The sequence below is a fragment of the Esox lucius genome, chromosome 21 (assembly GCF_011004845.1).
Source record: "Esox lucius isolate fEsoLuc1 chromosome 21, fEsoLuc1.pri, whole genome shotgun sequence".
In the NCBI taxonomy this organism is placed as follows: domain Eukaryota; kingdom Metazoa; phylum Chordata; class Actinopteri; order Esociformes; family Esocidae; genus Esox; species Esox lucius.
Genome location: NC_047589.1, coordinates 24,432,164 through 24,449,663, shown reverse-complemented (window position 1 = coordinate 24,449,663; position 17,500 = coordinate 24,432,164). Strand labels below are relative to the sequence as shown.

Genomic DNA, 17,500 nt, shown 5'->3' with positions numbered 1-17,500 from the left:
AATATTGGCATCCTAATAGCCATTGAATATTTAGTACTCTGTGAGAGAAAATTGTTACCCATTGTATCACGTTATTTTTTGAAAAATCATGTGATTAAATCAACAAAAAAAATCTAGGTCGTGCTTTGAAGCCTTCACTGAGAACATGGCGGGAGAGACTCAGCTACTGGAGACCAGAAGACAGTACCACTGTGCAGCATATAACTGTGCCATCGCAGTCATCAGCTGTAGCTTCAACGAGACTAAATTCTACCAGGGCTTCCTGTTCACAGAGAAACCTGAGAAGGTTACTTGCTCCAAGATCTATTCTTTATATGTTGTTGTTATTATTATTTATTAAGGTCATGTGAAAAAGTAACATCCTCTTAAAAAAATGTTTTTCTTTTAACATATTTGGACAACTGTTTTTACATATTTGAGCTAAAGTCCAACCACATTGGTTGATAAAATTAACCCAGTTTAACTAATAACTGAAACGAAAAAGATATTACAGAATGCCAGATGCCATGTTTAATGAAGACGAACCACTGCCTTTGAACAGAAGAACCTCATACCAACTGTAAAGCATGGAGGCAGTGGTATTATGGTTTGGGGCTGCTTTGCTACATCAGGGCCTAACCAACTTGCCATCATTAAGTCAACCATGAATCCCATATTGTATAAGAACTCTAGGTGAATCTGAAGCCATTTGGTAAAACGCTGAAGCTGAACCAAACATGGATCTTGCAACAGGTTAATGATCTAAAACACACTAGCAAAGCTACAACCAAATGGCTCAAAAACAAGAAATTAAGGGTTATGGAATAGCCGATTCACCTCAAACCTATCCAGTTGCTGTGGGAGTGCCTGAAACAGGCCATGCATGCAAGGAAGCTGTTCAACATGACACAGGTAAAGCAGTACAGTAAAGAAATTCCACCCAGTCGATGTAAGACTATAAACAGTTACAAAAAACTGGTACGTGAAGTAATTTCATCCATAAGGTGTTATTTTTCCCACGTAACAAAATTAAATAATGTTATTTGTTAAATTAGGTTACTTTTCCTGTTTATACGCTTGATGTGAAGATCACATCCATATGTCAAAATATGTAAAAGGAAAAAGAGACAACAATGCAGGGGATGTACTTTTGCACATGGATATATATTTTTTGTAAGGTTAAATTGCTAGATGATATGAGCATCAATCTCATTGTCAATTTCAAGATGTTTTAATTCTATGCTTATTTGTTCTTTTTCCCTAGAATCAATTAATTTTAGAGAATCTCATTGATACCCAGAGGACATACAGGTTCCCCATTGAAATCGAGGTATATTGTTTTCTTTTATTTTTTGACTGATTATATCGGTGAGTAATATGAATAATCTGAGAAGGACCTTATTCTCTCTTTAGGTTCCTATGGAGAAGAAGAAGAAATACCTCATGATTCGGAGAGAAGCGAACGAGGAGAGCGGAGGTCAGATTAATCTACATCTCTATTTGCATTTAACATTGTTGGAGTTTCCTGAAAACAAGCTATGCGTACATTATTTAATTGTATTATTTGTGGTTTTATTTAATCAGAGGAGCCAGTCTACCTCTCCTCACAGTCCTACATGGCTGACAGCAGTTTAAGTGAGGAGATGAGTCAGTTTGACTTCTCAACAGGAGTCCAGAGCTTCTCCTACAACTCCCAAAATCCTTTGGGGCAAAGTCGTACTGTCAGGAAGAGGGTCAGTCCAACCACTCTCTGTCTTCATGCACCGGTGTTCATTTAGATTGTACTTTGGGAAGCATTATTTTCCAGTGCCCAAACAGGATACATTTTTTAACCTGTCTTTACAATTGTAGTTATTTAGCCGGGTTAACATTTGGAAACCCACTTCTGCAAGAGTACCAGAAAGCCTTAAGCCTCTTATGTGCATCAGTGTATAATTCTTTGAATAAGTTTGACTGTTTCTGGAATTACCTCAGGAGCAGGCAGACACCATTGTGGCTCAGCAGGAGTCGGTGGACCTGGAGATGGATGAACTAAACCAACACGAGTGCATGGCGGCCATGACGTCCTTGGTGGGCCACATGAAGAGGAACAACATCACTCCCACAGTTGAAGAGGTCTGCTCCATTCCACTGGAATTTTTATTTCAGTGACCTCTTAGCCCCAACACGGCTAAGAGGCAATCAAATTTGTTGAAAGTTGATAATAGATTTTAATGACTGGGACCCTCTCCAAATTGTCTTGTTTTCTTTATGGTGTAGGGAAGCATACCCAGTGAACTCCCACCTTGGATGAAGTTCCTCCAAGGAAAGCTAGGAAATCCAGCAACGCCATTAAACATCAGGCTTTTCATAGCCAAGCTGATAATCACCACAGAGGAGGTTAGATCCGTCATCCAACCAAGTCTGCCGGCAATACGTTTTTGCCCCATTTCTCCCCGTAGATGTGGTTGGAGAAGATAACAAGCTTAAAGTGTCTTCTAGCATTGTAATGTTGTCAACGCTGCCTATGCTGTTGCTGTTGTTCGGCAGGTCTTCCGTCCGTATGCCAGGTTGTGGCTGGGACCCCTCCTGCAGCTGGTGGTCTCTGGGAACAACGGGGGTGAAGGGATCCACTTCATGGTAGTGGACATAGTGGTCACAGTGCTCTCCTGGACAGGCCTGGCCACCCCAAAGGTTCTTAAACATTTACTATCATCGCTCCTCGTTTTTCAGTTATTTTCTGTGATTTAAGCAGTGCGGTCTCCCGAGATCATCCTTCCCGACTCAGAATTTGTCCGTCGTTAGACAGTCACAAAAAATTATATTTCCCAGGGCAACACCAGAGACGAAGTTCTGGCCAATCGCCTGTTGGAGTTCCTGATGAAGAACAGCTTCCACCCCAAGAGACCCGTCTTCCGACATAACTTGGAGATAATTCGCACGGTGGTGGAGTGCTGGAAGGACTGTCTGCACGTGCCGTACAAGTAAGCCTGAACCGAACACCAACGTTCAGCCTCACGCTCCCCGTCTTCCTGAGCTTCAGGCAGAGTAAACTCTCTCTTTTAATATCAATCTTCCTTTGTCCTCCGCTGCTCAGGTTAATCTACGAAAGGTTCTGCGGCACAGATCCCAACAGTAAAGACAACTCTGTGGGCCTGCAGCTGCTAGGCATCGTTCTGGCCAATAGCCTCCCTGCCCATGACTCCGGGTCATGTGACGTAGAGTATGACAGGTAATGTCCGGCAGGTATGCATGTGTCACCAAAGTGAAAGACGATGACGACGATGATGATGATGATCTGCTGTATTATTAGTAGCGATGTCCTGGTATTATTAGGGCTTCGGTGAAACATGAGGACAGCCTGTTATATTTGTTGCCATTGATTATTGTTTCTGGGCATTTTTCTGTGCCTTCTGATCATTCCTGTGAGGAAAAAAAATTCCCTGGAAATGTCCCCAAACTTGCATGATAGTAAAAGCTGGAGGCCATGCCGTCTCATGGAGTGCCATGCCAAAACCCTAAAAGGCATCTGAAGTTTGAGGTTTTACCAGCCACCATCCTAACACAAAGATACCCAGAGTCTTAGAAATAATACATAGAGCCCCCTCTGTGAGAAATATTTCCTTTGGGGTTCCATATGGATTTTCTGCCATTTTGGATTGTGTGAAAACTTTGTCTGCATGGGGGCACTATTGGACTGTGAAAAACCATCCAAGCATCATTTGTTGCATCTATGGATATACAGTAGGGTGCATCTGTCTCTCAACACAGAAGTGGTGCAGTACTGGGTGAATGCTGAACTCTGCCCAATGTTCCCTACAGATTTCTCATGTTATTAACCTAACTTTTAATCTGTTTTAACTGGTCAAATTGTTGAGAGGCAGTGAAATAAGGGTTATCTGTGTGAAATGTGTTCCAGGTACATCCATTCCCTCACCAACAACCTGACCTTCACCAGATATAAAGAGGTTTACGCTGCAGCTGCTGAGATCATTGGCATTATCTTGAAGAATATGACTGAAAAGGATAGTGTACGTCATCTTTGCAGTTTGATCATGTTTTCCGTAATTTTTGGGGTGTCCTTTTTTATGATTTTGCCTTATTTCTTTCAGCAACCAGATGCATCGCTCCTCAGTCTTACTGTAAATAAATTGACAGATCTGAAGAAAAAAAACCTGGATGACAAATTCATTATCTGCTTGAGCAAAGTTTCCAAACACTTTCCTCCCTTTATGGACCGGTGAGAGTTTTCTTATCTCCTATGTAACTCCATGACTAGGCAACGTTAGGGTGAATCCAATCAGCTAATCTAACCCGAAGTCCATCACAGACTGAAAAACGGAATTGAATAATTAGCCAATTTTCTAGATAGAGATTTAACTTGGATTTTTGTGAAGCTACAGTCATTCATTAGTTTTCAATTCACTTTGTAATGTATTGGGTTGGAAATGTAAAATATTTGGTGATAAACATCAGGTCACCCATCAGTAAGGCATTTGAATAAAGAGTTTCTGAAGGAAGCCTTCATGGCCTGTCAGCTGTAATCAAATCTGTGGACAATTGCCAAATGGAGTTATCCAGCTATATATATATAAAAAATACCAGCACAAACCTGCTGTGTGTCTGTGTCTGTGTGCATGCTTGTGTGTGCTTTGTGTAAATACGCCTGTGTGTCTATTAGGTTTGTGAACGCAGTGTTCTACCTGCTGCCAAAGTTGCATGGCCAGTTGAAGACCCACTGTCTGGAGTGTGTGTTCAGCCGAGCTGAGGTCATCCCAGACATCTACCTGCAGCTTCAGACCAAAGGATTCACCCAGATCATGGCCCACAGGTTGGCAAGCCCTCCTCCAGACACGCGCACACACACACACACACACACACACACACACAAACACAGTAAGAAGCATGAGAATCTTCAGAGATCCTGAACCAGGCTTAATCTGTGTCCCATTTCCTCTGGTTGAAACGATGTGACATTGTTGGTCCTCACCTAGAGATGAGGCGAGACAGAGAGTGTGCCTGGACATCCTCCACAAGATCCTAGCCAAGCTGAAGCCAGTGGAGCTCCAGGAGCTCCTGGGAGCTGTCACAGCCTTTATTACCAATCCGTCCCCGGTCTGCAGAGAAAGGATGTACGACATCCTGATGTGGATTCAGGATAACTACGGGTTGGTACAGTGCTCACTGTAGGATCTTCTAGGACTTATGGCTCACACCTCGCTCTGCATTGAATGTTAACTCCTATTAGTTACTCCTACAGCTTCCATTTGATCCCTCTCAGTTATCCCCTCACATCATTTCTTAATGTTGATGCTCTGGAGAGTATGGACGGGATGGTTTTGAACGTATAACGAAATAACTTGTTTTCAGCGATGCAGAGAGTCAGACCGACAGCGTCTCCGTGGAGGTGTTCGACACTGCAAAGGACACACTCCTCCAGGGGCTCACAGATAGAAACCCTGGGCTGCAGTAAGTACTGGTCTCATGTGCCTACAACTTATTTGTTGGTAAAGGTCTGTCTGTAGCCTTGTATCTGTTTTTTTGGTTTACAGGCTGTATGTGTGTAACTTCTGGAGCCACGAGAAACGCCTGCCCAAAGCCACTCTGGACCGCCTGCGGGTGCTGCTACGCTCTCTGTACTCGAGCCGCATTGAGGAACACTTCCTCAGTCTGGCCACCAACCTGCTGCTGGAGATGACCAGCCAGAGTCCTGACTACACACGTAACATGTTTGAGTACCCGCTGTCCGAGTGCATATTCCAGGTCAGCGGAAAGGAGATTGTTATATCGAGAGCCTTCTTTCCAGATTATTCTATGTATTAAACATTAAAATGCTTGTTTGTGTTAATGTACCTTAGCTAAACAACGTTTTAGATAAGGATTTCAGTGCCACACAAAGACTACAGAAAGAACTGATGGAATATCAGTTGACCACAATAAACTTTACCTATATTTAGAAGCATCTACTACTGAGGAGAAATCTATAACATGACCGGAAAGTTTTTTTGATTACTCTCTGACTCTTTATTGAAGGACTATGTGATTGATTCGAACTGGCGTCTGAGGAGTACAGTCCTGACTCCGATGTTTGTGGAGACTCAAGGTCCCACACAGGTCCCAGAGAGCTCAACATCTCAGCCTGGGTCTGTTAGGAACCAGCTTCGAGCAACTCAAGGTTCACTGGAATTCAGCCAGACTCAACCTGCAGGTACTTAAAAAGCCTTTGAATCTCAGACATGTAGTTGGGTTGAAATCGATGTGAGTTGACTATAACAAAATATTCATAACTAGCCATGAAATGTGCATTGACTCTTTAATAGCATTTAGTGTCTATCTACTAAATTATTTATTTTCCTGTGTTGGTTCGGTGAATTTACCCATAATTCAGGGCGCCGCTCGGCTTATAACTGGTTGACCGGCAGCAGTGTGGACACCCTGGCTGAGTACTCTCCGTCCTCTGACTCCATGTCGTCTTTACTGGTTTTTGACAAGAAGAAGCCGGCTGCCTGGAGGGCCACCGGGGAAGGTTTTGGCACCAGACGCCTCGCAGCACCTACGGATGAGGGTGACAGCCGTAGCAAAGGCCAGTTACCAATGAACCTGTCATGTTACTCCTTTACTTTAACCGTGGGTCCCTGAAATGTGTCAGATCGCGATGCACACAACGACGCCTTTGCCTTTCAGTGTCAGATATCAGTTTTTTCTTTAACAGCTCAGAGCGAGCAACGCGCCGATATCCTGAGACTGAAGCGACGCTTCCTAAAGGACCAAGAGAAAGTCAGCCTGGGCTTCGCCAAGAAAGAAATCCGTCACCAGAGAGAGCAGAAGGCAAGTGCCAAAAAAATCCCATCTTGTCATTTCTTGAAGTGAAATGGTTATTAATCAAATGTGTTTGCAGGGTGCTTTATAGCTCTTTCTTTGATAGTTTTTTCAACATTTGTGTCATGTTGGTATTTTGGCTTCCACTTACCCTATACTGGCCTGCTTATTCGTCAACCTAGGACCAGATGGCGGACCAAAGGCTGAGAAAAGAGTCTCAGGTGACTCTGTACCGCAGCTACCGATCTGGAGACCTGCCTGACATCCAGATCCAGTACAGCAGCCTCATCGCCCCCCTGCAGGCTCTGGCCCAGGTGTGTCCCGCCTCTGGATGCCACAATCCCAGCCGGGCTTATACTTTTTTTCCTCAATGTTTTGTGTTGTGGGAGGAAATGCATGTCAGTTTGGGTCGTCTGCTTACAACGTTCTGTGCTTTGGATTATATTTATTATTATTACAGCTGTAATATTTTTTTGATGTCAGCAACTTCAGTGTGAGAAATCAGCTCACATGATATGATTTCCAATAATAGCTTTTTATTCTATTTTCCCTAGAGAGATCCCACTCTGGCCAAGCAGTTGTTCAGCTCTCTGTTTGCTGGTGTCCTGCAAGAGATGCAGGGCCACAAGTCGATCGAGGAGAGGAAGAAGATCCACGAGGAGCTGCTAGGGGATATGAACATGTTTCTGAGCCGCAGTACCCTTTACTTCCCTCCATTTGTTGCGTGTGTACAGGTTGGAAGCTTTTCATTTACTAGATATAAGTGATGGTTCAGTTTTGTCAAATGTGGCTGATCTTGATGCATAATATATATTGCAGGCCTGCATGTAAGTTGTAGTACAATTGGAATGAAGTGTGTGTGTGTGTGTGTGTGTGTGTGTGTGTGTGTGTGTGTGTGTGTGTGTGTGTGTGTGTGTGTGTGTGTGTGTGTGTGTGTGTGTGTGTGTGTGTGTGGCTCTAGAAAAAATTAAGAGACCACTGCAAAATTATCAGTTTCTCTGGTTTTACTAGAGAAAAATGATAGGTATGTGTTTGAGTAAAATTGAAGTTTGTTTTATTCTATAAACATTACACCCAAATTCCAAATAAGTCATTTAGAGTATTTATTTTTAGAAAACAACAACAACTGTTCAAAATAACCAATAAAAGATGCATTTGTAGCACTTATGAGTAGTAGCAAAGAAAACAAATTCATATTCATTTTTCAACAACAAAATACTATTGTATTTTGAGGTGGTTCGGGCATCTGGTAAGGATGCCCCCAGGACGTCTCTCTAGCGAGGTGTTCCAGGCACATCCAGCTGGGAGGAGACCTCGGGGTAGGCCCAGGATTAGGTGGAGAGATTATATTTTGACAATGGCCTGGGAGCGCCTCGGGATCCCCCAGTCAGAGTTGGCAAATGTGGCTTGGGAAAGGGAAGTTTGGGTTCCCTGTTGGAGCTGCTGCCCCCGTGACCCGATACCGGATAAGCGTATGAAGATGAGATGATGAAAATACTATTATTTTAACGTAGTAAGAGTTCAATATTTGGTGGAATTACCCTGATTTTTAATTACAGCTTTCATGCGTCTTGGGATGCTCTCCACCAGTCTGTCACATTGCTTTTGGGTGACTTTATGCCACTCTTGGCACACAAATTCAAGTAGCTCGGCTTTGTTTGATGGCTTGTGACAATCCAACTTCCTCTTCATCAAATTCCAGAGGTTTTCAATGGGGTTCAGGTCTGGAGATTGAGATTCTCATGATTGACCTGGCTGTGTTGAATGGAGTATTGTCCTGCTGGAAGTACTTAGCTTGATTCATGCGTCCTTCACAAAGACAAATCTGCCTGATTCCTTGCTGAAGCATCCCCAGATCATCAATGATCCTCCACCAAATTTCACAGTGGGTGTGAGACAGGCCTCTCCAGGTCTCCGTCTAACCATTAAACGACCATCTGAAAATTTGGCTCGTCAGAGAAGATGACCTTACTCCATTCCTCTACAGTCTAATCCTTATGGTCTTTTGCAAACTTCAGCCTGGCTCTTCTTTGCTTCTCATTGATGAAAGGCTTTTTTCTAGCTTTGCACGACTTCAGCCCTGCCCCTAGGAGCCGGTTTTGAACCGTCCTTGCTGTGCACTTCACCCCAGCTGCTGTTTGCCATTCTTTTTGTTGGTCAGTTGATGTCATCCCCACGGTTGTTGAGTGACCTTCAAATTAGTTGACGGTCATCTCAGTCAGTGGACGGTTTGTGTTCCCCAATGTCTGTTGCTTGACCTTGTTCTTATGAACCGCCATCTTTGAAATGTTCAGTCTGGAAGCAACCTGATGCTCACTGTATCCCTCTGCCAGTAAAGCCAGAATTTAACCCTTATTTTCCTCACTCAAAGCTTTTCTTTTCAACTCTTGTAATTAAATTAGATTTGATTCAGATAATCACCTAAACAGTACCTCATTACGTAAAATGAGGTGTGCCTGTGTTGGAATTTAACAGATGGCTGCCATACATGTAGAGATGCTGATTTAGGAAAAATTAGGAGTGGTCTCTTAATTTTTTCCAGGGCTGTATGTATGTATATGTAATAATGTTATTTATTTCACTCTTGCGATAACAGATTCCCAGAAATACCCAGTAAGCGAGGTCTTGTGTGTGTTCGCAGGACATGAGCTGCCATCACAAGGAGCTGCTCCGGGTCCAGCCAGCAGCGGTGAGCTCCAGCAGCCTGGCAAGCCTACAGCAACCCACCGGCATCCTGCTGCTGGAGGAGGGCTTGCTCCAGGACTGCAGCCCCCGGGAACCCCCTGCCAAACGGGCCCGTGGCGCGCGAAAAGAAGTGCCCCCAGACACGGAGAAATGGATCCACCTGGCCAAGTATGAAATGGCAGCCTAATCTAAACAAAAACATCGTACTTTATTTATTTATTTGATTGATTTAAATGATTGATTTATATGCAGCACATTCAAGTGATAAAATGTGTTTACATTGTAAGTGTTGGCAGGACTACTTCATCCATTTACAAATACAGTATTTAATATACATTTGGATTCAAATGTGTTATTGATTGATTGGCAGCAGATAATTTCTTCTTGAATGATTGGCAACGTGTGGGCTCCTCTTTTTTTCTTCCAGACTTTATAGGTCTTTAGGGGATTATGATGTTGTCCGGGGCATCTTTGGTGGTAAGATCGGGACCAAGTCCATCACATGCCAAGCTCTGCAAGCAGAATCCAGCAGCGACTACGCCGAGGCCGTGAAGCTCTACAATGAGGTAATCCTTTAAGAGAAATGTGATCAATTGCATCATTGAAATGTGATTAAATGTCTTCAGTCACATACCCTCACTGTATTCAGCTGTCTGGTTCAGGGGTTGAAGTTATGTCGCCCAATACCGTACAATAAGACGTACCCTAAGAGCTCAATGCTCCTTATTACAACTGTCATAACTTTGTCGTAAAGGCTGCATGTGCAGCATTTCTACCGCGACGCACACAGGTGGTTTATAAAGTGCGTTTCCAAGTGTAACGCCTTCTGACACGGACGCTCTTTATTGTGGCAGGCTCTCAACACCGAGCAATGGGAGGACGGCAACCCCTCGGACACGGAGAAGGACTTCTGGGAGATGGCCGCCCTAGAGGCCTACAGCAACCTGACGGAGTGGAAGTCCCTGCAGTACTGCTCCACTGTCAACATCGACGAGAATCAGCCGCCTGACCTGGACAAGATGTGGGACCAGGCCTTTTACCAGGTAACCACAGCGGGTGCCAGATTGGCTCCCCCACACCCAAACGGAGCCCATGTCCTGTCCAAATGGGGCCCATGTCTTGTCCATACGGAGCCCACTTTCCACCCAAACGGAGCCCACGTCCTGCCCAGTTCACTGAATGTTATTCAGATGGGCAGATACACCTTTTCAATGGATTGTCTTTGCATGTGTTTTGACAGGAAACCTACCTGCCGTATATGATGCGTAGCATGTTGAAGCAGCTGCAGCTGGGGGCAAGGGACCAGACTCTTCTCAGCTTCGTGGACAGCGCCATGAAGGTGGAGGAGCGCAAGGTCCTGCTGGAGAGCCACTACAGCCAGGATCTCAGCCTGCTCTACATCTTACAAGAGGACTACGACCGCGCCAAGTACTACGCCAACAACTGTATGCACATCTTCATGCAGGTCAGTGGCCTCACGAGGAGGAAAAGGGGATACTTCTTTAAGATACTAGTGTCTCTCTTCTTCTTGTAAACCATAATGCATTTTGTTTTACTGCACATAACACACACACACACACACACACACACAGGTATTTCACTGCCAATGAGTGGTCAGAAGGGCACTGGGTCAGCAGTTTGATATACGTTAGGAAAGGATTAAGGAAGATTCGCTTGATTTCAAAGAAGTAGTTCTCATTTAAATATGAATGAGGCTCATCACTCATCCATCCATGTCTCGTCCCTCTCGGCTCGGTGAAGAACTACTCTAGCGTGGACACTCTGCTGAACCGCAGTCGTCTCTCCATCCTGCAGTCTGTGCAGGCATTGACAGAGATCCTGGACTTCCTTCATTTCATCACTGGAGAGGGTGAGTGACCCCCCTCCCCCCATCTAGCTATTACGCTTTCGTGACCATCTGAGGTTTGAAACCTGGGTCTCCTGTGCTAGCCAGCTGGGCTACAGCCTTTAGGCCCCTAGCTTCTTTGGGGGGGGACACTATAATGTCCGGAAGTGGTGGTAAATGAGTCTTCATCTGTCTTTCTATTTCAGTTTCTGTGAACTCCCTAAAGAACCTCATTAGGCGATGGATCGACCGTTACCCCGATGTGAAAATGGACCCCATGAACGTGTGGGACGACATTGTTACATCTCGGTAACAGGTTTTCATTTTGCTTTGATTCCTGTGGTTCGGTCTGTGTGCGGCAATTTCTTACTGTTCTTTGCCCTGTCGAAATGCACCTTTGTTTGCCTGCGGTCCAGATGTTTCTTCCTGGATAAAGTCTGCGAGAAACTCAGCAGCCAGTCCCCTAGTGACAGTATGGAGGTGGATGGGGAGGAGCAGGACCAAGGCCAGGACCTTAACACTGTCGTGAGGGCCAGCAAATTCACCATGAAGCTGTGCATGGCCGACAGTGCATCGAAACAGGTCGGGTCCTTCGGAAAACGCCATCCCACCGGCCTGAGCGTTCTTTTCGTGGCCACAGGGGATCAGGTGGCACATTATAACGTTGACTTGTCATTTCAGAGCAACTTCCCTGTGGCCACCAAGCTGCTGAAGGAGCTACACCGGGAGGCCAAGACCGAGAGAGGCTGGCTGCTCCGCTGGGTCCACAGCTTCAGCCGCTTCAGCCACAAGCGCAGCCTGGCCCAGGGGCCTGTGGAGCAGATTGGGGCCATGCTGAAAGCCATTCCTCTGCTGGGTAACATCCTGGATGCTTGGGAGTCTGTTACTGATTGGACCCCAAGTGTCTACAAACCACTTGCCCAAGTTGAATTAAGCTTTAATTATGTGTTGCTGTTAATGTTAAATATACATTTTATTGGTTAAGCAAGTCGACGTTGGAAAATGGGTGCCCTGTCGGGTTGTGTAGCCCTTTTTAAGGTCAGCGTTATCCTCTGTAGATGACCTTCAGGCGGAGTGTGTGCGTGCCGGCGGCCATGTTTTCAGAGACCAGAAGATCCTGTTGGGAACGTCCCACCGCATCATGGCCTCGGCCGTGAGCCGGAACCCCTCGGTTCTAGAGGCCGTGGGGAAAGAGAAGGCCGACAGAGTTTTGCAGCTGGCTGGGTGTTCCGCTACGGCTGGTCCGCAGAAGGTATTTTATTACATGGCTTTGTTTGTTACATGGTACATATATGCAATGAAAACGTGCTCTAGTCACATACGTGGTTCGCAGCCGGAGAGCAGGATTCCCTTTGGGCTCCCTTCCAACTGTCTTCCCTTCACCAGTGGAAAAATACTGGAGAGTGACTGTCCACTCTTCTTAATAAACAGATTTTTTTTTAGGTTGAAAAGGAAAGTTTTGAGTGAAGAACAGAAGTGTTCAGTTTGCAGTGGTCTCTTCATTTTTTCCGGAGCTGTATATATGGATGGAGAAAAACAAAACAGAAACCACTTCAAGCTCTTATGCAGGTGGAGGTGGGTCTGCAACAGCGGGCTCTGGAGATGTTCTGCGGTGCTGTGACGCGGGCGGATGAGGAGGTCCAGTCCTACACTCGGGAGTGTTTAGACACCAGCGGCATTGTCGCCGCCTATATGGCCCTGGCCAATTTCTGTGATCAAAAACTGCGTGAAGAGGAGCAGAGCAGTAACAGTGAGTCTCTTCAGCACTTTATGCCAGGGTTGTTTTTTTCTTATCACCACAGAGTAACGGCTGTCAAAGTAATGTCACCTGACTGCTGTCTATGTTGATGACCCTGTTTAAGCTCCAACTGCTAACAGTTCTGTCTGAATGTCATCTTATAGTCAGCGAGTTCCCTGAGTTGGCCGCCCTGCCTGTTCACGTGGTGGAGAGCGTGCTCAAAGCCCTGAAGCTGAACTCGGAAGAGGCCCGGCTCAAGTTCCCCCGTCTCCTACAGATCATCGAGCTCTACCCTGCTGAGACGCTAGACCTCATGGCCAAGGAGGTATGGTGCAATCCGTGTTTGGAGTCTGTTAACAGTGGACAGTAGATATCCTGCACTAAGATTTGTTTGGAAGAATTGTATTCAAAATGATTCACAGCTATAATTGCTGCCAAATGCTTTAACCAAGTAATAATTCTGTGTTGGGAGGACATAACACCAGAAGTGCCAAAGAAATGATCCTATGATTAGTTAATAGTAGTGATTTAGACACCGTAAAACAAATGTGTACGTCCATTAACATCTCTACACAGTTTAAAAAAGTACAGTACTACATAACAATGTCAACACGTTGTCTAACTAGGCCTCACAATGGGAATGTTGTGGTTGACAGATAGCAACAGTTCCCTGCTGGCTGCTGATTGGCTGGATCAGTCAGATGATGGCCCTGTTGGACAAGCCTGAGGCGGTGGCAGTACAACAGCTGATTGGTCAGATTGCAGAGTGCTACCCCCAGGCACTGGTCTACCCCTACATGATCAGCAGCGAGAGCTACCACTTTGAGGAATCGGCCATCGGACACAAACACCGGGCGTTTGTTGACAGGTGCTTCTTCCACCCTCTACTCTGCCAACCGAAAGATCACTGACACTGAATAGTGAAATATGTAGTATGTCACATTGTGATTCTGAAGATAGATTGGAGAGGAAAAGAAAATGGAGTAAAATTAAATCTGGGCCATTCATTGAAACAAGCACAAGCATGAATCATTGGTTTCAAGTACTAGCCTGGTTTAACAAATGCTGTGGATGATGTGTTTTGGCCAGGCTTAAGTCCCTACTGGATAAGGATGGTTCTGTGCTGGTCTTTGTCGGTGCCCTCCAACAACTAACAAACCCTGAGATGCTTTTCAAGGTAAGATTAGGATTGAATATTAAAACAGTTTCACAAGTGAAGCGTTTTCCCTTTACTGTCGTCAGTGATTATTGATTTGTCCCAGTTAATGTCATTCTCTTGTCGTTTCACTATCAGGACTGGTGGGATGATTTCAAAAATCAATGTGAGAAAGCGAGCTTTGACAAGAATAGGATGGGAAACATGTATAAAGAAATACATTCTTCCCTCTGCAACCTGAAGTCAGAAGGCAATGGAGCCTTCCGCAATAAGTTTATAAAGGTCTGAATGTGAACCCGTATTCATGAATATAGTAGGAATTGTATTTTGCGGTCATAAGATTTTATACTACCATGATGTTACCTGCATATTTTGGTGCACCCAAGAGATTTGCCAAGGACGTGGAGCAGGTCCTGGGCCCTGATGGTGAGAATCTGTTCAAGAAGCGGAGAGACAAGAACTTCCTGCAGCAGGTGGAGAACGGTTTAATCAAGTCTATGATGGAGTTCCAGCAGAAGCCAGGGAACCTGAAGGAGTACTCCCCCTGGTTGAGCAGCTTCAAAGCCGACACACTCCACAACGAGCTGGAAGTACCAGGTCTGTAGCGGTGAAAAGTCCCAGGAATTATTAAATTGCATACTTGGCGTGGGCATTTAGGAAATTAGCTTCTGAGAAGTGTGGTTCCCGCTAGGCACTGCTGCTGTGACTAGTTTGCACTACAGCTGACCTATTTCTCTCCTATCTTTTAGGGCAGTATGATGGCAGATCCAAACCATTGCCAGAGTATCATGCGAAAATTAGCGGATTTGATGAAAGGGTTTGTGTGATTACTGGCATTCCAGGAAACTAAAACGCACTGAACGTGAATGTTTTATGATTTGGATTCATCATCATTTTTACACATCATATGAAATTGGTTGATTGGTAAACAACAAACGCAGGAAAATGTTTTGGTTCATGAGTGCCGTTTTAACAACTACGTCAGAATTTGTTGAAAATAAAAGCCTGTGTGGATCTTTTAAATGCCGTATTTCTGTCAACTTTAGTCTTATAAGCGAACGGATGGCCAACAGTGAAATCAGGTGTGTGTGTGTGTTCGTGTTTATTTTCCCTGTGCTCCATAGGTGAAGGTGATGTCCTCCATCCGAAAGCCCAAGCGCCTCATCGTCCGCGGTGACGATGAGCGGGAGTACCCGTTCCTGGTGAAGGGCGGAGAGGACCTCCGTCAGGATCAGCGCATCGAGCAGCTCTTCTCCGTCATGAACATCCTGCTGGCCCAGGACGCCCCCTGTGCCCATGGCAGCATGCAGCTCCGCACCTACCAGGTGGTGCCGATCACCACTAGGTATCTACTGAGCCACTCGTCCTCTCACAGGGCTTCATTAGAACAAGTCCATGGGGACCGAGACACTTTATCCGAAAGATTCACGGCTACTGGTCGTCCAAATAATCATCTTGTTTGAATGAATGGCTTGTCTTGTGTAGTTTACCAAGCGGAGAGCTCCTGTGCTGTTCAGTACCAGTTTGATCTGTCCCTGCAGGATCGGTCTGATTGAGTGGATGGAGCACACCTGCACGCTGAAAGAGCTGCTTTTCAACGCACGGACAGAGGAGGAGCAGAGAGACGCTCTGAGGTACAGGAGCGTTCATCCTCAAAGATATGCCAGCGGCAGTGAAGGAAGTGCAGTGTGTATTCAGACAACTTATGGTCAATTTCTGTTTTTCTTTTTGTCTCTCTACTCTAGACCGAATGAAGAGTATGATAGTTGGCTCACCAAAGTAACCAAACAAGCCGGGAAAGGAGTAACAGCAAACGGACGATACGCCGAGGCTTATAAGTATGTTAACGGAGCCACGGTTGATTAAGACGTAATAGCTGTTGTGAAGTAAATAGTCACTATTTCACCTGGGTGTTATGCTGCAAATTAATGTTATTTTACCTTAATGGTTTATGACCACCATGCCAGATACATTTCCATTGATACGTCATTGATATACCATCTGTTACAGGAGGGCAAACCGCAATGAGACCATTAATAACTTCGTGAGGGTGGAACAGCTTGTTCCGGGCGATCTGCTGAGGTGGGTTTCTGTATAAGGAGAAAACATGTATCAAGCCGTTACAAACCTAAAGAAGTCCTTGTATCTCACTTCATTAAGTCCCTGTTCTGACATGGCTCAACTGATGACTGCCGATGGGCAGATAGAGGTGGTGTATGAGACTGTATACCGGGGGTATGATGTCACTTTTTACTGCTTGAATTGCGTTGGTGACTGGTTTATAATTGCCACGTACAGTATCACCCCCCCCACCGTACCTTATTGCTTAAATATACTATAGAGCCAACGCTTAAACCTAGCAATTTGTGTTCAATCAGTGAGAAAGTGTGTTCGCAAACCGAGCACGAGGCTGGGATTCTGTCAGTGATCAGTATATCACATTAAATAGCCTAATTTAATTTAAATTTTCTTTCCAGGAGGGCGTTTGTCAGGATGAGCACCACCCCTGAGGCCTTCCTGTCACTGCGCTCTCACTTTACCAGCTCCCACGCCCTGCTGTGCGTCAGCCACTGGATCCTGGGCATCGGCGATCGCCACCTCTCCAACTTCATGGTCAGCACGGAGACCGGCGGCATGATCGGCATCGACTTTGGCCACGCCTTTGGTTCCGCGACACAGGTGGCGTCCTTGGTTTTGACTGAATACTGGAGACAATGGCAAACGCCCGTCGCCCCGAATACTCCCTAATGAAAATCTTTTGGGTGGGGTGTGAGATCTGTTTTTTTTTCTTCCACAGTTCCTCCCCATACCAGAGCTCATGCCATTCCGCCTGACGAGACAGTTTGTCAATCTGATGCAGCCCATGAAAGAGTCAGGCCTGATCCAGAGTGTGATGGTGCGCTCCCTGCGAGCCTACCGGGCTGACCCGGACCTGCTGCTCAACACCATGGACGTTTTCGTCAAGGAGCCCTCTCTGGACTGGAAGGTAAAAGCCTCATCCGGGCCTCTGCACCTAGGGATGCTTTCGGGACGCTCTAGTATGCGCGCGGGACGACTGTGTCACTAACAGGCTTTTACTCACCCTCAGAACTTTGAGCTGAAACAGATGAAGAAAGGAGGCACGTGGACAGAGAGCGTCGACACCAAAGAGATCAACTGGTACCCTCGACAGAAAGTCGACTTTGCCCGAAGAAAACTAGAAGGAGCTAATCCTGCCACCATAACCAGGTAGGCTGTAAAGATTTCCTTCCACTGGAAAGGGGAAAATATGCATTTATCCTGTGTCTACAGGGTTAAC

At 45.5% G+C, this 17,500-nt stretch overlaps 1 protein-coding gene across 1 annotated transcript in view; it reads left to right on the top strand.

Annotated features, from left to right (window-relative positions):
* prkdc (protein kinase, DNA-activated, catalytic subunit) overlaps positions 1–17,500 on the top strand; it is a 34,473-nt gene that overhangs the window by 16,215 nt on the left and 758 nt on the right. Inside the window, exons 43-85 of the mRNA XM_010885830.5 lie at positions 118–286; positions 1,244–1,309; positions 1,393–1,456; positions 1,564–1,712; positions 1,954–2,094; positions 2,239–2,358; positions 2,509–2,652; positions 2,791–2,942; positions 3,056–3,190; positions 3,878–3,989; positions 4,071–4,198; positions 4,640–4,789; positions 4,953–5,126; positions 5,329–5,427; positions 5,511–5,721; positions 5,992–6,166; positions 6,347–6,541; positions 6,671–6,786; positions 6,960–7,091; positions 7,332–7,511; positions 9,419–9,630; positions 9,890–10,028; positions 10,317–10,505; positions 10,703–10,927; positions 11,224–11,332; positions 11,515–11,617; positions 11,725–11,890; positions 11,990–12,164; positions 12,367–12,560; positions 12,878–13,058; positions 13,211–13,371; positions 13,703–13,914; positions 14,136–14,223; positions 14,341–14,484; positions 14,589–14,799; positions 14,952–15,019; positions 15,327–15,547; positions 15,744–15,836; positions 15,948–16,040; positions 16,213–16,284; positions 16,680–16,881; positions 17,000–17,188; positions 17,291–17,430. Of these exons, the coding sequence (XP_010884132.4) occupies positions 118–286; positions 1,244–1,309; positions 1,393–1,456; positions 1,564–1,712; positions 1,954–2,094; positions 2,239–2,358; positions 2,509–2,652; positions 2,791–2,942; positions 3,056–3,190; positions 3,878–3,989; positions 4,071–4,198; positions 4,640–4,789; positions 4,953–5,126; positions 5,329–5,427; positions 5,511–5,721; positions 5,992–6,166; positions 6,347–6,541; positions 6,671–6,786; positions 6,960–7,091; positions 7,332–7,511; positions 9,419–9,630; positions 9,890–10,028; positions 10,317–10,505; positions 10,703–10,927; positions 11,224–11,332; positions 11,515–11,617; positions 11,725–11,890; positions 11,990–12,164; positions 12,367–12,560; positions 12,878–13,058; positions 13,211–13,371; positions 13,703–13,914; positions 14,136–14,223; positions 14,341–14,484; positions 14,589–14,799; positions 14,952–15,019; positions 15,327–15,547; positions 15,744–15,836; positions 15,948–16,040; positions 16,213–16,284; positions 16,680–16,881; positions 17,000–17,188; positions 17,291–17,430 (6,399 nt within the window). The remainder of the gene's footprint in view (positions 1–117; positions 287–1,243; positions 1,310–1,392; positions 1,457–1,563; positions 1,713–1,953; positions 2,095–2,238; positions 2,359–2,508; positions 2,653–2,790; positions 2,943–3,055; positions 3,191–3,877; positions 3,990–4,070; positions 4,199–4,639; positions 4,790–4,952; positions 5,127–5,328; positions 5,428–5,510; positions 5,722–5,991; positions 6,167–6,346; positions 6,542–6,670; positions 6,787–6,959; positions 7,092–7,331; positions 7,512–9,418; positions 9,631–9,889; positions 10,029–10,316; positions 10,506–10,702; positions 10,928–11,223; positions 11,333–11,514; positions 11,618–11,724; positions 11,891–11,989; positions 12,165–12,366; positions 12,561–12,877; positions 13,059–13,210; positions 13,372–13,702; positions 13,915–14,135; positions 14,224–14,340; positions 14,485–14,588; positions 14,800–14,951; positions 15,020–15,326; positions 15,548–15,743; positions 15,837–15,947; positions 16,041–16,212; positions 16,285–16,679; positions 16,882–16,999; positions 17,189–17,290; positions 17,431–17,500) is intronic.